General features: G+C 43.0%; 1 protein-coding gene across 1 annotated transcript in view; it reads right to left on the reverse strand.

The window, feature by feature from the left end:
• Positions 1-19,774, reverse strand: part of CUBN (cubilin) — a 284,448-nt gene extending 264,674 nt beyond the window's left edge. The window contains exons 1-8 of the mRNA XM_059660312.1: positions 19,530-19,774; positions 18,822-18,951; positions 17,804-17,899; positions 17,205-17,243; positions 14,137-14,238; positions 13,391-13,494; positions 2,814-2,940; positions 1,455-1,617 (exon numbers count right to left, since the gene is read on the reverse strand). Of these exons, the coding sequence (XP_059516295.1) occupies positions 1,455-1,617; positions 2,814-2,940; positions 13,391-13,494; positions 14,137-14,238; positions 17,205-17,243; positions 17,804-17,899; positions 18,822-18,951; positions 19,530-19,642 (874 nt within the window). The 5' untranslated portion in view covers positions 19,643-19,774. The remainder of the gene's footprint in view (positions 1-1,454; positions 1,618-2,813; positions 2,941-13,390; positions 13,495-14,136; positions 14,239-17,204; positions 17,244-17,803; positions 17,900-18,821; positions 18,952-19,529) is intronic.
• Between the last annotated feature and the right edge of the window lie 5,388 nt (positions 19,775-25,162).

Below are 25,162 nucleotides of genomic sequence, written 5' to 3' on the forward strand. Positions count from 1 at the left end.
TATTACATATGTGTCCTTATCCCCCCGTTGTCCCCCTCCTCTGCTCATGCCCTCACCCTCTGGTGTCTGTGTCCATTGGTTATGCTTATATGCATGCATACAAGTCCTTTGGTTGGTCTCTCTACAAACTATTTTTAATAACATGCACACACATATAGAAAGGAATGAATGAAAATACAAAATGTTAGGATAATATGTAGAATGTGATCCCAATGTGGGGATTTTTTTTAACCTGCATATGTACCTATGTGTTTGTAAGAGTAAAAGAAAAGGTAGAAGAGGAGCAAGAACAAATTTTAACAGTGGTCTCATTAGAAGGAGACTGAGGCGACAGAAAAGGAATGTTATTTTACTTTAAACATTTCTGTTTTAGTCAATTGTTGTGAGTTTTATTACCCAGAATTCAAATGATCAAAACTATAAGAATGTCTCAAGCCTTTTGCAATGAATTCACTAAACCAAAAGTCACTAAACAAGGCAATGGGGGGGTGGGGTCTTTGGTGACTCAGAAGGACAGTCTTCAGCCCACAGCTCAGATCCAGAGCCAGGCAGGCCGCAGTGTGAAGCTGGTGCTTATAAGCAGTGTGATCTAAGCCTCAAGGCCTTCTATTTTAAAACGGGAATAATACTCATTGCTGGCATTTCTTGTTTTTGTTGTAGTTGCAAGAAGTAAAAATTGCCTATCATAGTGCCTCCATGACATTTCCATAAAAGAATAGCTGCTATTATTCTGTTGTCTTTGTGCTCCACTTTCTAAGAACATCCATGGAGTGCAGCCAGCCTCGTAAACTCTGAGATCTGGTGCATTCTTCCCAGTGCACCCAGCACAGTGCTTTGTTCACAGTAAGTGGACATACATCATCATTATATGGATGATGATGACCCCATATAATAAGGGATGAAGCTGGACTCAAACCCAGGCGCTCTCTGAGTCCAGAGTCCACATTTCTAATTACCTCATTTGACCTCCCCTGGAGATTTGGTCCCTGTATGTCTGTGATGGAGCTGGACATCCCTATTCACAGCAAGGCCATCGGACCTTCTAATGCCACACCCAGATGAGAACTACTGGACTCAAGAGAAGACATTAATAATTTTCCCAAGTTTACAAACATCTGGCTAGTAGGTAAGGCAGAACTAGAGCACATGTCCTTTGGCCTCAAGTCTAGTTAGTTGATGGCAATATAAAATGTTTGACCTCACAAACTATGGCTCACCCTGCCCCCAATGCACAGCTTGGGACAAACCTCCCATTTCTGTTGTTCAACTGTCACAGCAGGAAGATGGTTGGGAGTAGGAGTTAGTAAAATAGGACATGAAGCGGGATTGGAACACCTTCTAAGAACGGGCTTCTTATCCTTGGGCAGCAGAAGGAAATTGGTTCGGGTACCATGCCTGGCTGGCAGGCAGAACCCAGCACGGTGCCTCTGGCTGGCGCAGACATGCCCACATACCTGTGGGACAGGCCCCACAATAGAAAGAGCCTGGAGTGTTGAAACACTGCACAAGTTCTGAACAAGGCGCAGGCCAGAGGTTGCACTCGTCTCTGTCCAGTGTGCAGGCGGAGCTGTTCTGTGGGGACGTCCAACCAGCATCGCAGATGCAGCTGTACTTGGGCTGGCAGGAGGACAGGAGCGTGAATAAAGAAAATCAAAATGAGCAAGAAAACCTTTGAAAATCTCACCAAGCCCCCAACTGTTTATCCCCCAATGTTCAGTTCCATAAGGTCATTGAGTGGCTTCTCTTTTTCCTCCCAATGATTAAGCATTTAGACCAGACCACGCATAAAGAGAAACATCTTTATTTCAGAGTAAGGGAAACCTATAATTTGCCCCCAAAGATGCCAGGGAAAGAGCAACAACAATCAAGAACTGTAAGTCAATATAATTAAAGTCAATCAACTCAGCCTGCTATGTTTTTAGAGGGAAAAACACCCATGTAGGCACAGACCTCGGAAAATCAATTCTGTTTGTTTCCCTTTTGCAAGTCTCTCCTTCCTTCCCATCCACCATCTTTGGAAGGGAACCATTTTCCATCACGTAAGTAGGAATAAACAGAACTAAAAATAAAGACCTGAAGGTTTCCTGCAAGGCCAGGCGGCAGCACTGTGCAACCCTGCGGGCCAGGAGCCAAGGTTGTCAGGACCCAGAGCAAGGGCAGCAGGGACGTGGTCTCAGCGTCTGCAGCAGTCACAGGGGCCAGAGAAATCCAGCCTCCTGAAAACTGCATGTTGTACCCTAGCCAGTTTGGCTCAGTGGATAGAGCATCGGCCTGAGGACTGAAGGGTCCCCGGTTTGATTCCAGTCAAGGGCACATGCCGGGGTTGCAGGCTCGATCCCCAGTAGGGGTCATGCAGGAGACAGCCGATCAATGATTCTCATCATTGATGTTTCTCTCTCTCTCTCTCTCTCTCTCTCTCTCTCTCTCTCTCTCTCCCCCTTTCTCTCTGAAATTAATAAAAAAATATTTTTTTTAAAAAAACTGCATGTTGCTGGCAAGACGGGGCCTTTTGTGTTTCCATGTCTTGTCACTGTTAGAACTCACACGGCCAAAAGGAAGTCATATCTCACAGGAAGACTCATGAAGGAATAATAAAAATGTTAATCATTTATATAATGAAATCTTAACTTCTTGGCCGAGTTTTCTGCTTATTTATGGACACCCTCATCCCCTTCCTCACCTGTGCCCTGCTTAAGGGCAGGAAGTGGCTTCCCCTCTGCAGCCTCACAGGGCCATGCCTGTACACAGTCATGCAGGATGACAGACTAAGGACCCTGACTCCCTCCAAGGAGTCACAGTCCGAAAGGACCCACCTGTCCAGCCTGCATGCGGACTTGGTCCTCACAGATGCCGTGGACACAGAGTGCCTTGGAGCCCGCTTCACAGTCGTCATATTTGGATGCACACTGGGGGCCATGTGTCTCAGGTGAGCAGCGACAACTGTTAGTTACACAGAGCACAACGTCAGGGCTTGTATCAGGGTGAGTGCCTGTTTCTTAGCATCATTTAAAAAAATAATTCCAATTGCAGGTCAATGATCTTCATGTGGAAGCATAAACCTGCAAACTAGATTTGCTGGGTGAGGTCTTGGGAGAAAACCGCTCTGCTCTGCTTCAAGCAGTGCGATCAGCAAATGAGTCTTCGTCTCAACTAGTGGGAGAGGGCACGACTTACTACCTGGGCATGACTGCCACGACCTGGGCATGACTGCCACGTGCATTTTTCTGCTATCATGTCATCAAACCTTTCAGGGGACAGACATCTATAAGAGTTTGTTCAAGATGGTCCAGGGAGAGATCCGCAAGTCCATTCATTTGTCCAACTGGACCCACTGGTAAGCCAGGTAACCCACTGAGCAGACAAGTTCCTGAATGTTCTCCAAGACTGCATAACCCACAAGCAACATGATATCCACATCTATGATAATTCTTATTCTACTACAAAGGGCAATACTTCTTCTACCCATGAGATGCACTTAATATAGTAACATTTCTTTCGTAGCCACAGTTTAACTCACAAGAAGGAATTATTACATAACACCTAAGCTGGCGAACATTTCAGTTCAACCATAATCTAATAAAGCAAAGTTGTTTTAAATTTTCTTTAAGCTTTGTATAATTCTTAAAATCGCTGAGTTAGCTTAATATCTGCAGTGCATCTTCAAAAGGAATGTGGAAGGTATGAGAATGGCCCTGGGGGAGCTGGAAGGGGTGGAGGAGTCGCCGAGCCCAGTCTTATTTGCACGTATCTGAGCATAGTGGGTGGAGCGGAGAGCCAGGCTCAGAGGTCACTGTGTGCCTGACTTGAACAGCGTTGGACCTCATGGAGGAAACTGACCACTGGGGCTAGGAGTCAGAGGCGAGGAACCAAGAGAAGCTGCATAACCATAGACCATGAACTTGTTTCTGAGGGTCCTGGAAAAGGGGGCACTCTACCAGATAAAGAAGATGTTTTAACAACACACATTGAGGTTCAAGTTCAGCTGATGTCTATGGATAAAGACAGACCTGTGACTGATTGTGGGAAAGGAGAGTTTGCTGTTTGAGAAGCAACAAGGGTCACACTCGGGCACAGAACTTGGTGTCCCCATGGAACAGCACAGAACTAACTGCTGGGGTGGCACCTTTGAGTGGGTTCCTTGGAAGAAGATCTCAATGAACGTGGCCAGAAATGGAGAGTAAGAATAGGGTGAGTACCATTCAGGCCCTCACATGAAGTAACAACAGACCTAGCACATAAAGTTACAGGATGCTCAGTTAAATCAGAATTTCAAATGAGTGAATACATTTTTTGGTACACATACATCCTGTGCAATTTGAAATACCAATATATACACATATATAATTGTATAAAAGTTGTTCCAACAAGAAACCATATTTCTGAGCATTCCAAGGCTGCCTTTATCATTAACATTAAGTCATAGATTAGTAGCAATAGATGATTAAACCTAAATAGAAATTCAACTATTCATTCCCTACCAAAAGTTATTTAACTTCCTTTTCTCTCTACAACTCTCCCTTTCCTCTTCTTTCTCTCATCCTTACAAAGACTATAATAATAAAAACATAATATGCTAATTAAACCAGACAGCTGAACGACCTTCCTGACATCATTCTGTTCATCCTTCCAGACGAAGCCACAGTGGCAGTGGCCAAGGCAGAGGCGGTTAGGGGCGATCAGGCAGGTGGGTGAGCAGTTAGGGGCTATCAGTCAGGCAGACAAGTGGTTAGGGGCAATCAGGCAGGCAGGCAGAGTGGTTAGGGGTGATTAGGCAGGCAGGCAGGTGAGCAGTTAAGAGCCAGTGGTCCCGGATTGTGAGACGGATGTCCGACTGCCAATTTAGGCCCAATCTCACATGGAACCCTGTGGGATCGGGCCTAAACTGGCAATCAAACATCCCTGGAGGGGTCCCAGATTGTGAGAGGGTGCAGGCCTGGCTGAGGGACCCTCCCGCACCCCCAGCCCTGTGCAGGAATTTCATGCACCGGGCCTCTAGTTTTTGAAGATAATTTAATTAGATTCTTAGAGAGATTATAATCTGAAGTTCTATAATCTATAGTCTGAAGTTCATGTACATGTTTTTTTCTCTTTTCTTTTTGTAAATATATTTTTATTGATTTCAGAGAAGAAGGAAGTGGAAGAGAGAGATAGAAACATCAATGATGAAAGAGAATCATTGCTTGGCTGCCTCCTGCATGCCCCACACTGGGGATTCAACCCGGGCATGTGCCCTGACCAGGAATCAAATCATGACCTCTTGGTTCATAGGTTGACACTCAACCATTGAGCCAGGTCGGCCTGGCTCATATACATATTTGAGCATTTGATCCAAGTGGCCCCCTTGTTAAAAGTTTATTTTATCACCATCACCACTTGTCAAAAGTTTTGTTGTTTTTTTTTTAATTTTTAATAGGCTTTCTGAGTCTATCATAGATGAAACATCTGAGTGTTTTGAACCTCACAGGACTTGACTGACCATACCTATTAACTGTTCATCTCAGACAATGTAATAACTTGCTGTTTCTGTTTCTGTTATAAAATAACTAGGGCCCGGTGCATGACATTTGTGCACTGGGGGGGGGGGTGTAGGGGCCCCTTAGCCTGATCTGCACCCTCTCCAATCTGGGAGCCCTCAGAGGAGCCCTCTCCAATCAGGGAGTTTCTGTCTGTCTTTGCAATCATATGAGCGAGTTGTCTGAGACCCCAACTTGGTTTGGTTTGTTGCTCACAGAAAAATAAAAGCATTTTTTTTTTTTTTTTGCTTCATTGGTGGAGATTTCCTGGAAGTTTTAGGATATCTCCCTTTAATTTTTCCTAGACACTCTGATTTTACTTATGTCTCTCACCTTTGCTTTCCCTCCATCCCTTACCACAACAGTAACTTGCTTTAGGCTCACTTTGCTCTATTGTCTAGGACAGGGGTCCTCAAACTATGGCCCATGGGCCACATGCAAATACAAATATTGTATTTGTTCCCGTTTTGTTTTTTTACTTCAAAATAAGATATGTGCAGTGTGCATAGGAATTTGTTCATTTTTTTTTAAACTATAGTCAGGCCCTCCAACGGTCTGAGGGACAGTGAACTGGCCCACTATTTAAAAAGTTTGAGGACCCCTGATCTAGGAGATCTGTCTGTCACCAAAACTACTATTCCCAGAATTCCTGGTGCTCCCTGTGCTCTTGGTTTTCCCTTCCTACTCTGTCTCTGTCCTATGGCCTCCCACTCTGCCAAGTCCTCCAAGCCACCAGCTCTCTCTCTCTCTCTGCTCTCCATCTGGCAGCTTTGGGAGCCAATTTCCCCACGCCGCTCCACTCTCCGCCTGCTCTCCCGCTCTGCTCTCTGTCCAGTGCCTGTGTATGCAAATTAACCTGCCATCTTTGTTGGGTTTATTTGCATATTCACTCCTGATTGGCTGGTGAGTGTAGCAGAGGGACAGTCAATTTACATGTTTCTCTTTTATTATATAGGACTAGGGGCCTGGTGCACGAAATTCGTGCATTGGGTGTGTGTGGGGGGGGGGGAGTGTCCCTCAGCCCAGCCTGCCCCCTCTCACATACTGGGAGCCCTCAGGTGTTGACCCCCATCACCCTCCAATCGCAGGATCAGCCCCTTGCCCAGGCCTGACGCCTCTGACAGAGGCGTCAGGCCTGGGCAGGGGACCCTCATTTCCCCCCATCACTGGTTCTGCCCCCAGCCCAGGCCTGATGCCTCTGGCCCAGGCATCAGGCCTGGGCAGGGGACCCCCAGACCCCTCCGATTGCTGGCTCTGCCCCTTGCCCAGGCCTGATGCCTCGGCCAGAGGCGTAGACCCCCCTCACCCTCTGATTGCCTGATCGGCCCCTTGACCAGGCCTGAGGCCTCCGGCAGAGGTGTCAGGCCTGGGCAGGGGACCCCCAGCTCCCCGCGGTTGCAGGCTCCGCCCCTGCCCAGGCCTAACGCCTCTGGCTGAGGCGTCCGGCCCGGGCAGCGGGGACCCGCAGCTGCAGCGGCCCCGTGATCGTGGGCTCCGCTTTAGGCCCAGGCAAGGGATCCCTAGCTCCCGGGACTGCCAGCTTTGACCGTGCCCAGCTCCCATCACTGGCTCCACCCCTACTTCCTGATATCACTGGCCAGGGCTGAAAAGGCACCTGATTCTCTGATCATGGCTGGGGGGCAGGGCAAAGGCGGCCCCAGGACCGCCTTTGCCCTGCCCCCCAGCTCTTAGCTCCCCCCTGGGTTTCCGATCACTGTCAGTGGCAGGGGGCTTCTTGCTGCTTTCCCTTTCGCCTCCCTGCATTGTGCCTACATATGCAAATTAGCCACCATCTTGTTGGCAGTTAACTGCCAATCTTAGTTGGCAGTTAATTTGCATATAGCCCTGATTAGCCAATGAAAAGGGTATCATTGTACGCCAATTACCATTTTTCACTTTTATTAGTGTAGATAGTGCCAATCTATAAACACTATTTTCATCTTGGGACCTAAAGGCATTTTCCTGTAGGATGTGTTCAGGAAATTGTGTTTATCTCATCACTAAGAGCTCTACTTTTGGACAGTGGCTTAAGATTTGAGAGGAGATTCTGGTTCATGGACTTTCAGTTGAATCCTCCCATTTTATCTCTCGCTCCTTCTTGCTCTTATCAATTAGAGATGAATTCATTTTAATCCTACACTCTCGTCTACACAGCTACAAAGTACACTTCTTTCATGATATGATAACAAAGAAGTGGGGAGGAAGAAGCCAGTAGACTATGCACTCCCTTGTTGTGATCCTCAAAGACAAGTATTATTAATCCCATTTTATGGGTGAGGCTCACATTGCCCAAGGAAACTTATATCTGTGTTATGTCTGCATGATTGTTTTTCTTTCTTTCTTTTTTTTTAAAGATTTTTAAAATTGATTTTTAGAGAGAGAGGAAAGGAGAGGGAGAGAGAGAAATATCAATGTGAAGCCTGCATGCCCCTCATCAGGAATGGAACAGGCAACCTTTCAGTGCACAGACGATGCTCAACCACTGAGCCACATCAACTAGGATACACCATTGTTTTTCTAGATCACATTCCCACATCCAAAAGCTAAAGTTCGTTGAAGACTTTCCCTTTTTATGTCTTTTTAACAAACAGTGTTTGTATGTAAAACGTATTCTCAAAGTGTCTGAATATGGCCTTTAAAGAAAAAGAGTAATGAATTATAAACCTCCCTGCAGAAGTCACTTTTGTAATGGCTAGGTTTTTCAGTCTTCAAAAACACGGCAAGTGCTCTTGGCAATTGGAAGAGGTCAAGTGCACTTTCATAGTCTTAGTTTAACTTGCTTTAGAGTCCATGGTTCAATGCTGATATAACTGACTAACTGAAAGAGGTAATGAGCTTAATACCTAACTACTATTTAAGCTAAAACCAGACAATCTTCATGGTTTAAGCTCTCCACGTTTTAAAATCCACCAGTGATAAGAATGGAGATAAATAAAATAAAACCTGCTAAACATCCTTGTGTTCCTAAAGAAAGGAAAACTTACAAACTCAACCTCGTTTCCTAGAAACCTTCTCAAACGGAGCCTGAAGTGTATAATATACACCACCCAGGCATGGCAAATTTGGACCCATAGGGCTGTCTTAATCCAAAGTAAACAGGAGAATAATAAGAATCAATTCTTCAGAACAAAGATGCAATAGCAGCATTGTGTCAAAATATTAGCTGTTAGCTGCCTGAAGCAGTTGAGGGCAAGCCCTGTAGTCACAAGAACTCCTAGGCAGAAACAGACAATGAATGGTATTCCTTGCTCTGCTTTCAGTAACTCTAAAAAATAATTTTAACCAGAAACTTTCTTGTAAAATAGGGCTTTTGATTAATTAGCATTTGCATAATGATTTATCTTTCAAAGTAAGAATTATAATCCCTTTAAATAAAGACTCCTTTGTCTCCCCAAATCACTGGACTCCCAGAGTTAGAGGCTGAAGGAGGCCCCTAAACCAGAGCAAACTGCCCACCCTATTGCCACAGCTCCAGATTATCCAACAGCCTCTCAAGTTTAACTTTAGCAAATGTCTGAAGTTTCCCTAGGGGGTTACTAGCCTCAGAGAAGCTACTGATTAACAAGGATTTAACCTCACTTAATTAATAGAACTCAAGGAGGCCTCCAGTGATTGCTGTTTCCTCACATAGACTCCAAAGAGCAAGAATTTAATCTTACACTCATGCACATTTCCTATGAACTTTTATTCCTTCAAAAATCTCTCTCATGTCCAGCCAGTGTGGCTCAGTGGTTGAGTGTCGACTATGAACCAGGAGGTCATGGTTTGAATCCCCATCAGGGCACATGCCCAGGTTGCAGGTTCCATCCCCAGTGTGGGGCATGCAGGAGGCAGCTGATGGCCAATGATTCTCTCTCATCATTGATGTTTCTATCTCTCTCTACCACTTCTTTCCTCTCTGAAATCAATAAAAATATGTTTTTTTAAGTCTCTATTATATGCCTGAATTAGAGTGTTTATGTTGTAGAAAATGAAGTGGAATTCCTGAGACTTCATAAACTATCCCCATGTCAAGAAGAACCTAGATTTAAATGATCTGCTCTCAGCCTTCAGCAGATCCCTAAAGGGCAGAGATTAGAAACCAGAATTATTTCCAGAGTCAGTACAATGAGTCTTGGGCTTTCTTTTATAACGGGTGCAAGAAAGAATTCAGCATTGCTCTTAAAGTTTGAGTCTGCTCTTTAGGTAGCTCTCAACTGAAAGAAATCTCTAACATCCCCCCTGCCCCTCATTTGTATCTGGACAAAGAATTTTCACCCCTGGCATGCAGCAAATAGTTGTGTCAAAGTTTTTCTTTTCTATTTGCAGGGGAAGGGGGGAGAGTGGTGCTGGGAGAAAAATAATTTTGCCTTGGTTTATGGATCTCATCCCACTTGCACACTTTGATATTCTGTTGCCATGTAAGACCCTAGAAGACAGTGATTATAAAGGAAAATCAGAGTGAGATCTAATTTCCAGGACATTCCTAGATATCAGGGAGGCAATAAAGTATTAGTGCTAGAAGCTGGGACATTTGCCACCTAATGTCTGTAAGCAGCAATTCTCTTTGATAAATGCCCATAAACATATATCAGGAGATAATGCTTTCAAGAGAATGAAAGATTAGACCCACATTCTGGATCTAGTCCAAGCTTGAATGTTTATCAAAGCAGCAATGGGGGAGGGTCATTTAAGTGAGTAACAAAATACTGATAGCAAAAGCTCTTTAATAACACAATATTTAAGTTAGAGGTGGTTAATTTTAGTTTTGAACCAATTATTAACTCATTGATGTATCTCTCAGGAGTTTCAATGAGTCAAAACTTGTAACTTAGAATGAGAAAAAAAAAAAGTTAAGATCAGATCAAAAGAACAAAAGACAACGGGGGTGGGGGGGGGGGGATAAGGACACATATGTAATACCTTAATCCAGTGGCTGGCAAACTCATTAGTCAACAGAGCCAAATATCAACAGTACAACAATTGAAATTTCTTTTGAGAGCCAAATTTTTTAAACTTAAACTATATAAGTAGGTCCATTGTTATTAACTTAATTAGGGTACTCCTAAGCTGGCCTTTGCTAAAAACGTCCTCAACCGTATTCCCCTGCCCGCCTGCGCTGCGTCTCCTGTCACCGGACCGACCCACACCCCCCACTTCTCCTAAAGCCACTTCTTCAAAATAGACTCTCCCAGGCCGAAAACCGATTTCTGCGCATGGGCCATGAAGTTTCAATAGCACTGTACATGCGTGCGTGTCCGCACGTGGTATTTTGTGGAAGAGCCACAATCAAGGGGCTAAAGAGACACATGTGGCTCGTGAGCCCCAGTTTGCCGACCACTGCCTCAATCAATAAAGAAAAAAAATTTAAAAAAAACAACAAAAGAATAAATTAAATGAAAAAGAGAAGGGATGTGACTGCTTTTTGAAACAATATAGTGTGTTTACAGATGACCGGGAAAGAAAAAAACAAAATTACTTATTTTTGCTGGAAAGAACAGAATGAATATCGTTGTGAGGGAATTGAAGGACAAGATAGTAGAGAGGATAGTAAGAGAGCAAATAATTGCTCTTCACTCTGGTGAGATTACACTCCAGTGTATTCATGCACGACAAAACCAATTCCTTTATCTTTTAATAATCACAGAGTGCAAGCTACCAACCAATATATGGAGAAAGATAATGCATTTTAGAAAGTGATTGTAAGAAACCATACAGAAATAAGTTTGAGGTTGATCTGCCATAAATTTTTGGACTTGATTATTCAAAAAGATAATGTGCCAGCCGGTCTTCCTAGAGTTTGATGGGAACCTGGAGGTGGAGTGAGGCTTAACTCTTAGCAAGGAAAGGGAAGTTTTCCTGGAGAGGGCAGTGCCTGAGCTGAGCAGGAAAATGCTATAGACAAGCCATTGGACAGGGTCAGTCAGAAGATAGGGGCTGCATGATGATTGTCATGAGGGGCCTTGCAACTAATTGAAGAAAGTCAGTGAGAGTTAACTATTTGAAAAAACCGCAGTTCAATCCCTGATTCTTATTATGGTTAACATGTTGCATAGCACTTGAATAAAGGCATCCTCACTAAATCTATTGCTATGGTGGGGTAGCCCTTGATGATGTAAGAATATCCAAAACCTGTGGAGAATTTTCATAACAATTTATTAGACTCAAATCAGAATATTCCTGGAAGCAAGATCTCAGCAGGCTGAGAAAAATGCTCATAAGAATAACAGTTTCCAGTTTCTTGTTTGCATTTGAGATTAAGGAGAGAACCTAAGGAAGATGGCATGAAGGTGGGAGAGAGGAAGGCAAGAATTTGATTAGTTAGAATTTCAGTCAAGGGCACTTGCCTGGGTTTCCGGCTCAATCCCCAGTGGAGGGTGTGCAGGAGGCAGCTGGTCTGTGTTTCTCTCTTCCTCTACCCTTCTCTCTCTAAAAAAGCAATTATATATATATATTACATTATATATATTAAGGTGTGTTTTTGAAGGATTAAAACATCCCATAGTTAAAATCATCCAAGATTAACTATCTGTATTGGCAGCAAAATTAGGTGCTCCATGGGGGAATATGTGGCTCTATTTAAACTTTACACACAACAATTTACCTAGAGCAAGAAAAGCTGTGCATCCTCAACTCTCACCCCACAAGGAATTCCTCTTTCTAGAGGCCCTGAGGAACTGGAGGAGGGCCACTGTGGCCGGCATAGAGAGTACAGAGGGCATGATGCAAGGTGAGGCTGAGGGTTAGTAACGCTCAGAGATCGAAGGAGCAGCCATCTAAGAGCTTTAAATAGACGCAGGTGTAGATGAAAAAGGGATGCCCAGGAAAGCAGCCTCTCAGGGTGGTCTGATCATGAATAGTTAAAGGTATGTACTGTTTTGAAGGCGGCCAAGTTTTAGAAGGAGGGCTCTAAAGGGACATTTCAAAGGTGTGTTGACCTAGATGCACAGAAACAATGGACAGGGCTTGCTTAAAGCAAAGATAAGCCTTTTACTGAAGACGGTATGTGCCTGACTATCCGCCATGACCTGCCCACTCAGGAATTCATGATCAGACCACCTTGAGAGGCTGCTTTCCTGGGCATCCCTTTTTCATCTACACCTGCGTCTATTTAAAGCTCTTAGATGGCTGCTCCTTCGATCTCTGAGCGTTACTAACCCTCAGCCTCACCTTGCATCATGCCCTCTGTACTCTCTATGCCGGCCACAGTGGCCCTCCTCCAGTTCCTCAGGGCCTCTAGAAAGAGGAATTCCTTGTGGGGTGAGAGTTGAGGATGCACAGCTTTTCTTGCTCTAGGTAAATAGTTGTGTGTAAAGTTTAAATAGAGCCACATATTCCCCCATGGAGCACCTAATTTTGCTGCCAATACAGATAGTTAATCTTGGATGATTTTAACTATGGGATGTTTTAATCCTTCAAAAACACACCTTAATATATATAATGTAATATATATATAATTGCTTTTTTAGAGAGAGAAGGGTAGAGGAAGAGAGAAACACAGACCAGCTGCCTCCTGCACACCCTCCACTGGGGATTGAGCCGGAAACCCAGGCAAGTGCCCTTGACTGAAATTGACCTGTAAACCTCCTGGTGCATGGGATAATGCCCAACCACCTGGGCCACACCAGCCAGGGCAATATATATTTTTAAATATGCAAAAGTGATAGTTTTTAGCCAAAGCTTTAAGAGACTTTACATGTTTCTGCTCATCCCTCTGGGGGCTTTTGACCTCAGCCATAAGAAGGGCATTCCTCAGGTAGCTGCTGCTCCTCAGGCCCCAGGCCATAACAAGACATGCAGACCAATCCTAAGCTGAAGCAGAGCCACCATGGCCAATCTATAGACCCAGGAGCAGGAAAAGTAAAAGCTTGTTGTTTAAAGGAAAAAGAAACAGTTACCTGTAGCTCCCTAATGTATTAATACACGTGGCTCCATTCTGGCAGCCGAAGGGTGTTCCCGCGTAGATCTCACATTCATTAACATCCACTGAGCACAGAGGACCCTGTGTTTGTGTAAACAACAAAGTCAGGTGCCACAGGTTACAGAGGCATCCGGGGCCCACATGCCAATGAGATGTTTAAGGATTTACACACAGACAGTAAAGACAGTCAAGCCAAATCCAATCACAGCAGTCCTAATATTAATCTCTGGTTAGCCTTCCTCTGGAACTCAGATTTCACCTCATAGGAAAACACCAGTCACACAAGAAGGATCCTATGCAAACTAATTCTCATTTCACTATGGCGCTGTGCCTGGGAACGCTCACCAATTGTATTTTAATAAGCACGTCAGGTACACTGACACCATGAATAGGAAAGAACAAGAAAATGCACATGGCTATGTCAGATTTCTTTAGTACATTTGATGCTAAATGATTTAAGTGGATGTTAGCTGAAATAGTATACGCTTCCATGTAGTTATACACTCCAGTGAACCCCTCTTTACGATGGCTTAGCATTTAGTGGGTTATGTAGGCATGCTTGCCATTGTTTGGATTTTGGCATACATAGTATAATTCATTCCGATTCAGAAGACCACAGAATCCTAGAAACTTTGGATGGAAAATGAAATATGTCTGAATGACTCCAAGGAAACCACAGATGCTGACTCACCACCATTTTTAACCAAAGACCCAGTGACTCACCTTCCACTGTGAAGGACAGATACAAAAAAAGGAATCATGAAGATTGAGGCAGGTTCCACCGTTTTGGCAGGGATTGCTGCTGCAAACCTTTTTGTCAACTGTCTGAAACAAAGACAGGACAGTCAGAGAGGGAGTGGTACTTGCCGCTGGCGGCAATAAAAGGCCTGTCTCAGTGCAGGTGTGTATGTACAGCTACATTTTACCCCAGTCCCTGAGGGTCTTCCTCCAGATGTTAAATCAGTTACTTAATTCTTCTTCAAATCAATGCTCTTGTGAAAAAAAAATAAGTGTTTCACATAGGTCCTATTCATGTTCCTTCACTATTTGCATGGATTTAACCATGGATGGGATGAAGCATGAGGTGAGACAATTCTCACTCTATCCTTTGGGAAAGCATTTTTCACCAGGGAAATATATGTTGGTAGACAAGCATAAAGAGTTCAGGTGTGGGAATAATAATGGACATTCTTATTGTGCTAAGAAAATAAAATGGAAATGCCGGTTCTTTTGCTGTTGCGGTTATCTTTAGTCCCTCCAGATAAGCATTTGAAATAGGATCATCTTTTGCTGTCAACCCTCCTCCAAGGGTCAAGATGACTGAACTCCTTTCATCCAGACCCCTTTGTTTGCAATGTGACCCCCTTAGATACACCCTCCACTCTCATGCTCACATGACTACTTTCAAACTCGATTCACAAACAGACCGCCTTTGTCTACACAACCTGGGGAATACGTCAGTTACCAGTTCCAATCTTGTAAGATTTGTAATGGTTCGGAGGAGGAGGGGGCAGAGAAAACTTCTTTAGAGAGGACAAGTGATTAGGTAAGGAAAGGTATGCTATTCATTTCACCTAATCATAGTCTAATTCTATGTTTTAAAAATGAAAATAGGAGAAAAGTGTTCACTATATTCCTGTTAATATTCAGCAACTCACAAAGAAAATCAAGCCTGTAGCTGTCATTCTACAGAGGAACTAGGGGCCGGAGGACAGCCAACCAAATGTCTCGGCACCATTTATTGCAAAGCCCATTCTCGCTTCACCTTTGTCCTAAGTCAGGTGACCATACACGTGAGGGTCTCTTTCTGGACTACGTTTTCTTCCATTGTTCTATTTGTCTCTCTTTGTGCCAATACCACAATTAGCCCTGTCCATCAAAGGACACTATTGAGAAAGTTAACCACATTCTCTTGAAACGTTTTCCTGGTGTACAAAAGCAACTTTGTCTGGGGAACAGAAAGGAATAAGCCTATGGGGACCCGACAGGAAATGGAATCGCTGAGCACACAGGAGGAAGACAATAGGGAACATGGAGACTGTCCTGCCCAGAGAGCACCTGCCCTATCTGGAGGCATAAAGGCACTTACATTCAACATCATCACAAACTCTTCCTGGGGGATAACAAGGACAGTCTGAGCTAATTTGATCACGGCACCTAGCTCTAGAAGTCGGGTAGAAATAGTGAAGCACTCCATGAGACTGAAAACGCTAGTGCTGGGTTTTGATCCACAGGTGTGACTCATTGTTCACTTTCATTCACTTAGTTCAGGGGTGGGCAAACTTTTTGACTCGAGGGCCACAATGGGTTCTTAAACTGGACCGGAGGGCCGGAACAAAAGCATGGATGGAGTGTTTGTGTGAACTAATATAAATTCAAAGTAAACATCATTACATAAAAGGGTACGGTCTTTTTTTTTTTTTAGTTTTATTCATTTCAAACGGGCTGGATCTGGCCTGCGGGCCGTAGTTTGCCCACGGCTGATTACTCCTTTAAAAGATCAAGGCTAAGCGTACGATTTATTATCTAAGTCAGGAAGAGGAATAAATTAACTTGTTTGCCAAATATGAAACACCAAAGCGGAAGACATCATTTGAAGCATACTCAAATCAGATCAAGAACATTAGGGCAGAGCCCTAGCTGGCTTGGCTCAATGGATAGAGCATTAGCCTGCGGACTGAAGGGTCCCAGGTTCAATTCTGGCCAAGGGCACATGCCTGGGTTGCAGGCTCGATCCCCATTTGGGGGTGTGCAGGAGGCAGCCGGTCAATGATTCTCTCTCATTGATGTTTCTCTCTCTCTTCTCCCTTCCTCTCTAAAATAAATAAAGAAATAAATTTTTTTAAAAAAGAAAGAAAGAACATTAGGGCAGAGATTGTTAACCTGGAATCCCCTGCCTTTTATTTAAATATTTAAATATGGGACATTCTGTGCATTTCTTTGGGTAGAAGGTTATGACTTCCATGAAACTCTCAAAAACACCAGCCTCCTACAAAAGGGATTTTAAAAAAAACAACAAACAAAAAAACACCCTGACAAGGACTAGTTTATAAGCGTGTAGTACAACAATGAAAGGTATACCCTAAGACAAGCATGTCAAACTCAAAGGCTAACACGGGCTAAAGAAAAGAGGCATGCAGCCTGCGGGCCGAGAGTTTGACATGCTTGCCCTAAGAGATTGTTCAAATTTGCCAGCAAGCCTACTTTTATTTTTTTAAAATATATTTTATTGATTTTTTACAGAGAGGAAGGGAGAGAGACAGAGAGCTAGAAACATCAATGAGAGAGAAACATCGATCAGAAGCCTCCTGCACATCCCCAAGGCTCTATCCACAGAGCCAAACAGGTTAGGGCAGCAAGCCTACTTTTAAAGAAGTTTGGATTATTTTGTGATACACCTCAAACTTCTTAATTTAATGTTAGAGAGGACGAATGGCTTCAAAACTTAGTCCTTGATGCCAGAATCAGCAGGCTGGGTGGTCAGTAGCTGAGCAGAGAGAGCACACTTAAGCCCGTCATATCACCACTGAAGGGTGATGGCATAAGAGGCAGAGCACGTGGACTGCTGAGCGAGTCAGAGGCCGCAATGCTCACGTGCCCAGTGGCCTTGGGCTGGTCGCTTCATCTCTCTGAGACTCAAGTTCCTCATCTCTATCCTGGGAAGCATAAAGTATGATGATAATTAAACTATAGCAAAAATCAAAGTCCTTGATATGAATCATCCATCCATCTCAAGATAAGAATACTAGAGTCATTCATGATGTTAGATATGTAGTACTTATGGGACTTACCTGCTGTAAGCTTTGAACTTTTCTCTCAAGATCCACAAACTAGAAGTGGGAAGGAAAGAGCATAAGTTACCTGATTCAAAGGCATTTTACATAAACTGTTATCCCCCTGACATGCTTTTCTAATGCCCTCTTTTGGGGACTCACTTTATCTGTTTGTTTCTTCTTTTAGTGCCAGACCCCTCAACATGCCTCTCCCCTCCAAGCTTCCTTTTCTTTCTGCTTTCATCGCATAGACTTTTGAAAAAAGAACTACAACTCACTGATGAATTGATTCATTGCTTCTCTGCACAAAATGACTCTGGGAATTTTTATCAATGACAGGGTTTCATCCACTTCTCCAATAAGAAGGTTGTTATCAGAACATGAGCAAGGTTACTTATGCAACAAGTTCCTGCTACAGTATTTCCAATATTCTGCCCATCACCACATCCACATCCACATCCTCTATGAGAGCTGTGTCATTGAACCAAAACGTCCATGATTGCAATGTTAAATTTCTACAGAAGACACAAAGTTGGTATGTTTCCTGCCAAATGGTTGCTTATGAAGGTGAACTGAGGAGACCCCACTTGCTTTAATGGTATAGATGTCAGACTTACCTTAGAATTAAGCTGATGTATTTGACTAGTAATATTTTGAGGCAGACCACCTGCACTCTTTTTTAAATCTGCAATATCGTCTTTGTTTTTCTGGATCTAATTTAAAAAAGAAGATGAAGAAGAAAAAGAATGAGGAGGATAAGGAGGGAAAGAGGGGGAAGAAGAAAATGCGAGTGAAAAATGTTTGTATGTGTTACCGGAACAAAATTTTAAAATTTGAGGATTATTTTATTTTAAGCACTAAAATCTTGCCCATTATTATAAAAACCAAAACACTGCCATGTATAATAAACTTCAGACTAAAATAGCCGTGGCATAATTCCATTTACCATTTTCAGCAACAATCTCTCAAAGTATTTTCCATTTGCAGTTTTCCCCCATAATAACAGTTTAGAGTGTTTGTTCAAAGGCCTGGCTTGGAATCAGACTGTTCAGGTGTCAAATCCTGACTCGGCCATTCTGTGTGTGCCCTTGTGCAAGCGACAGAACTGCTGCAGGGTCCCCTTCCCCCCTATAAACGGGGTCATCATCAGCCAGCTTCCTGGGCAGCTGTGCGGGTTAGATGCGATAATGCACATAAAGTGCAGAGCACAGCGGGCAGCCCACAGCGAGCTCCAAACAATGCCAGCTGCTACACCGCGGCTCACACACCAGCATGCTGCAGCTAAGAAGGAGCACAGGAAACACTCAAGAAGAAGGGAAATAATTGGCCAATTCTGCTCTGTGGTAAAAGTGAACTGGTCACTTCTCCTTTCTCTGGTGCCCCTCCTTCCTTGGTCCCCGTGTGGAGGAGCCCCCAGTGTTACCTCTGGACTAGAGTGCGTAAGCCTGCACAGCACTAGCAGCACACCCTCTGCCCATCGTTAACCCGAGGGCATGGCTCTTTACACGGACTTGCGCCCCCTCCAATTATGTCCCCTGTGCTAAAGATTCAAGGTACAGGTTAATAAGTAACTGGTCAATTAAGTTACCATACATGGGTATACAAAATTACTTCCCTATATTTCCAGTGTATTACCTGTTGTAAACATTCGCCAAGGTCTTCATCATTTAATTTAATTTTCCCCAGGGATCCCGTTTTAAATTCAATGTTTTGAGCAGACCCAGTAAGAAACACTAAATTTCCTCTCTCTGTAGCCATTCGAGGCCTATATAATACAAACCAGAGAATGCATCATTAATTAGGATATAATTTTTTTAAATATATTTTTATTGATTTCAGAAAAATCAATGATGAGACAGAATCATTGATCATCTGCCTCCTACACACCTCACACTGGAGATTGAGCTTGCAACCCAACATGTGCCCTGACCAAGAATTGAACAGTAACCTCCTGATTCATAGGTCAACGCTCAACCACTGAGCTATGCCGGCCGGGCAGAACATATAATTTTTAAATCCAAAAAATGAAGTTTCTCACTGAATATTTATAGACTGCATATAACTTCACTTTTGGTCAACTCAAGTAAATTCTCCCGGTTCATATGCCATTCATGTCTCTGCAAATTTCCAAGAGATATCTCCATTTTGCATACTTGCTTTATTTGCAAAATGATAAATAAATGATTTGTGTAGAAGATAATTCCACATATTTTTTCCTATTTGGTTTTAATATCATTATTTTTCTCAAGAAAAATTACTCCTTTGCTTATCTGGCTATTTGGGAAAATGGATGAGGAACAACCCTAGTCTATCAGCAGAAAAAATATGCATGGATCTACTTACTGTTGGAGGTCAGTAATCCTTGTTTGGCTCTGCAACTCAAGTCGTCCAGTTTCACCATCTGATTTTGCAAATGTCAATAAAATAACCAAACGCCAAAGGAAAGATGAGGACATGTTCCTCACCAACCCTCCTAGGTTGTCGGGTAAGAGGGAGGCCACTCCAACTGAGTGTGGGAGTCTGGAGAAAACAGACCAGGCAGGTGTACTTTGACCTCTGGAACATCCTCCAAGTTTTTAATTCTTTCTTCTTTGCCCTAGAAGGCTAAGTTGGTCTCTCCGCCCCCCCCCCCCCCCAGGGATGTAAATGATCTTAGCTCTTCTGTACTCTTCAACCTTTAAGTGATGTGCAACTTAATCATTATCTATTTGACCTTTGAAATGGTAACACACTGCTTTGGAAATACCCACTGAAACAATCCTTGCTTAAAAAGTAGCTGCCTTTTGCCCTAGCTGGTTTGGTTCAGTGGATAGAGTGTCAGCCTGTGGACTGAAGGGTCCTGGGTTTGATTCCAGTCAAGGGCACATGCCCAGGTTGTGGGGTCCGTCCCCGGTGGGGGGCATGCAGGAGGCAGCCAATCAATGGTTCTCTCTCATCATTGATATTTCTCTCTCTCGCTCTCCCTCTCCCTTCCTCTCTGAAATCAACATATATATATATATATATATATATATATATATATATATATATATATATATATATATATATTTGAAGTAGCTGCCTTTTAACGAATGGTGCTGGGAAAATGTTTGCACGTTATCCACAGGCAGGACCCTTACCCTTCAGCGTACACAAAGATGAACACAAAATGAATCAAATACCTAAATATAGGAGCTAAAACTATAACATTCTTAGAAGAAAACATAGGGGGAAAGCTTCATGACAGTGGATTTGGCAATGATTTCTTGGATATGACACCAAAAAAGCAGGCAATAAAAAATAAATAAGTTGGACTACTTCAAAGTGAAAAACTTGTGTATCAAAGGACACCATCAACAGAGTGTAAAGGCAACTCACACTCTGGTAAACGATATTTACAAATCATATATATGATAAGAGGTTAATATTCAGAATATATGGAGAATTCATAATTGGGCAACAAAAAACAAATAATCCAATTGAGAAATTGGCAAAGGAATTTGTAAATCCAATGAAGATATACAAATGCCAAGAAGCACATGAAAAGATGCTCAACATCATTAATCATTAGGAAAATGCAAATCAAAATCGCAATGAGATATCACTTCACACCCATTAGGATGGCCACTGTCAACAAACAAACAAAAAACACAGCAAGTTGTTGGTAGGATGTATAGAAATTAAAACCTTGTGCACTGTTGGTAAAATGTTGCAACCACTATAAAACAGTATGGTGGTTCCTCAAAAAATTAAATACAGAATTACCATATAGTCTAGCATTGCCTGGGCATATAGCCAATAGAATTGAAAACAGGGACTCAAAAATGTATTTGTACAATCATGTTTATAGCAGCATTATTCACAGTAGCTAAAAGGTAGAAACAACCCAAGTGACCATTGGCAGATATAAATGGAAAAACAAAATGTGTTACATACATACAAGAAATATTATTCAGCTTTACAAAGGAAGGAAATTCTGAAACATGCTACAACATGGATGATACTATGCTAAGTAAAATAAGCCAGACACAAAAAGACAAATACTCTATGATTCCACTTATAAAAGAACCTAAAGTAGTCAAAATCATTGAGACAGAAAGTAAAATGGTGTTTTCTATGGCTCGAGGAAAGGACAATGGGAGTTATTGTTTAATGGGTATAGAATTTCACTTTGGAAAAATGAAAATTGGTTCTAAAGATGAATAATTATAATGGTTGCACAACAATGTGAATGTGTGTGATGCCACTAAATTTTAAAAATTATTAAAATGGAAATTTTATGTTATGTATATTTTATAACTTTTTAAAACTTGAAACCAGAATTAGGAAGATGGGATAGGAATTAGTAACTATACAAACTTTCTTAAGAAGTAAAAGAGTTGCCCTAACCGGTTTGGCTCAGTGGATAGAGTGCTGGCCTGCGGACTGAAGGGTCCCGGGTTCGATTCCGGTTGGGGGCATGTGCCTTGGTTGTGGGCACATCCTCACTGGGGGGCGTGCAGGAGGCAGCTGATCGATGTTTCTCTCTCATTGATGTTTCTAACTCTCTACCCCTCTCCCTTCCTCTCTGTAAAAAATTAATACAATATATTTTTAAAAAAGAAATAAAAGAGTGCTTTTTTATGAAGACACATTGGTTTTAAAATTTTTGAAAATAGTCTGTGTAAATTTTAGATAGCATCTATATAAAATTGCCCCCTTAAATAATGTGGTGCAATTTAATATTACAGAGAAATGTAACACTGTTTTACACCTGTTCTATTCAGCCTCAACAACAAAAATAGCTGGCAAGTTGTTGTTTATGCGAGGTGATACTGGGGTCAAGTGATGAGTTTTTTATTATTTTGTTGTTTTAATAAATGAGTGTAACAACAATAAATGGCATTTCAAGTTGAATACATTTCTTTAAAGTTGTACCAGTCGAAGGTTTGTTTAAAAGCTTAACAACTTTGGTTAGGGGTGGGAGGAAAGCTTGACATTATGAACTATCTGTCAATTTTAGGATAAAACAGAATAGGTTAGAATCTCCCAACACAGGACAATTCTAACCCTCTCAGCTCAGAACATAGCTATGGTCAGGATTATATTTTTTAAAGATCACTGCACCTAACAAATCTTTTAGTGAAATAGAAAAGGTTTTCAGCATGATCTCCATAAGAACTTCCTCTTTTACTGGGTTTTCCTATTCCCAGAATGCATTCCACAAATATTCTGTATGTGCCCTTTACGTATTACACATGCTGCAAAATGACAGGAATACAAAGTGGAATACATTGCAGATTTTTCCAGCTAAGGTCATGTCTAGGAAAGACCATACGGTTCATGGATTAAGACCATGGGCTCTGGAGTTCATCTGGGTTCAAAGTCAGCCCCATCATTTCCTGTGGATCCTATGTGTGCATTTAAATTTAAGAATAAGACACTAAAGAGTGGGTGATAAGCTCTGTGCATGGCTGATGTTCATAACTAGTAGGCTTTATCATGGGGTGATTGACTGTCAATCAGGCAATTTCATTGGGGAACCCCAAATGTCATTTTTAAGGAATTTTCTCCCCCTGGGCATATTCATTTTGTTCAGATAAAAAAAAATCCTTCAGTTTTCTACCTGGCTGAGGAAAGTTTCCTGGAAATTTTATTGCTAAATGTGAAGACTTTATTTATCCCTTTGTTTTTTATATTTTCTCCAAATTCTTAGAGAGTATTCCATTACTACATTAATATTGAAGCATCCATCTTATATAAAAACTGCTGTTTGAAATTTCAACCCTGCACTTTGGCTTCTGTAAATGCTTGCTGGCTTAAATAATAAGGAAAATAAGACTAATTCCATTTCAAAGAGGCCATTAAACCTTCCCCAGACGAAGTTATCAGTGCTGGCACCAGGCCAATCCTTTGGTCGAGATCTCAAAACCCCAGCACATAGGGGCTCTTTAAGAACTTGCAAAGGGGACCGGAACAGAACCCCATATTTGGGAGATAAAGAGGGTAAAAAGGTATAAATACAGGAAACTTCCTGCATGACTTCGCCCAGAATTCTAGAGACATTTTTCTCTGGGCCCGCGCGTAGTAATAATAATGATAATGATAATAATAATAATAATAAATGTAACTCCATCTCTCTAAGTGTTGCTTGGTTCTTCTCTTGTTTTCTGTAACAATATAATTTCTATAACTATTATATATACCAAAGTTTGTTCTTAATTTTTACTAGATTCATCCAAATGCCATTGTTTCATAGTCTTAATAAGCATTTATTGCAGACATATGACACCCACAACGAGAGAAATTCAAAAGAAATAAAGGTCATGACCTTCTCTGGTTTGCAATAAAGGCATCTGTATAAATCTAGAAAGCAGCAATAAAGCAACATTATCAAAATGGGTGTGACAACATTGGACAAAATATATACCAACACACTGTTAGGAAAACAGCATGTATCAAACTGAAAATGAGATCCTAAACCCAGTTTGGGCAGACTACTGGCACAGAGGTTCTGTAAGTCCAGGAGGTCATTTTGGAGTGAAAGGGCGAGGGCTATGCCCTCCATCTTACCCTGGATCCTCCATGTTGGGACAGAGACCATGTGCTCAGAAGAGTGCCTTCTTCCCGGAAGCCCAGGCCCCTGCTGGCCACGCCCGGGATTTCTTTGAACTAGCCAATGACAAGCAAGGGATGTTCGCGCCATAGAGATGACCACATCCTGTGCAACAAGACCCGACTTGGCGCCTGGCCAATCCGAAGGGCCCACAGCTAGCCCCCTCCCCTCACTATTAAAGCCCTGATTTTTCCATGGATATCACTCGGTTTTCCGGTCGCCGCGTCGGCTGGAGGCCCGGGTCGGGTTAGCTAACTCAATAAAGGACCTTCTGCTTTTGCATCGGATTGGCTCCCTGGCATGGTATCTTGGGGATCTTGAATTCTGGGCATAACATTTTGGGGGCTCGCCGGGATCCCCAACACCATCGATGGGACTCCCAGTCCGGAGGGCCTGACTGACCGCGGTAGGTAGGTCGTGTTTTGTTTGTGTCGTGTGTTTTGGTGTGAGCTCACTTCTGAAATCTGTAAATGCCTGTAAATGCCTGTAATAATGATCTGAGTGGATCAACAGGCGGGAGGAACTGGGGGACGCCCCGATCCTCCATCTGAAGGGGTATAGTTTTGCTTCCGCGGAGTCGGGAGTTCTGTAGGAACCCCCTTAATCTGAGACAGGCAGGAGGAGTCGGGGGGCGCCCCGATCCTCCATCTGAAGAGGGGAAATTTTGCTTCCGCGGAGTCGGAAGTTCTGTAGGAACCCCTCAATCTGAGACAGTCGGGTCGCTCCCGCTGGTTGGCACACAACGGTCGTTTTCGGTTTTTGCTTCCATGGAGTTGGAAGCTTGTTTTGGTTTCACTTCCATGGAGTTGGAATACTATATTTTCGGGCCCCTTAGTTGTCTGTGTTTGTGTTTTTTCGGTTTTACTTTGTGGATTTACTGGATGGACATTATGGGACAGGCTCAAACTACTCCTTTAAGCATTATGGTCGATCATTTCAAAGAGGTAAAGGGAAGGGCCAGCAACCTCAGTGCGGAGGTCCGGAAGGACCGGTGGCGGACTTTTTGTTCTAAGGAGTGGCCGACTTTTGGTGTTGGGTGGCCGCCGGAGGGGACGTTCGATCTCCCCACCATTCGCCGGGTTAGGGACGTCGTCTCCCAACCCAAAGAGGGACATCCTGGTCAACTCTCTTACATTGTTACTTGGCAGGACCTCGTGGAAAATCCACCACTTTGGCTTAGGCCCTTCTTACCTCCACACCCTCCGGAGCCAGAACCCATTCTTGCCTTGCAGGAAGCGGAGAAGAAGAAGGAGAAGAAAGTCACCCTGCCGTCAGCTCCAGCTCCCCCCTACCCGGTTTTGCAGGGGGGAACTGGAGAAGAGTTAATTTTTCCTCCCCCATATCATTTCCACAGGACGCCGGAGAGATTTGATCCTACCCCGTCGCGGGAAGCTGACGCGGT

The sequence above is a fragment of the Myotis daubentonii genome, chromosome 1 (assembly GCF_963259705.1).
Source record: "Myotis daubentonii chromosome 1, mMyoDau2.1, whole genome shotgun sequence".
NCBI classification, from domain to species: Eukaryota; Metazoa; Chordata; class Mammalia; order Chiroptera; family Vespertilionidae; genus Myotis; species Myotis daubentonii.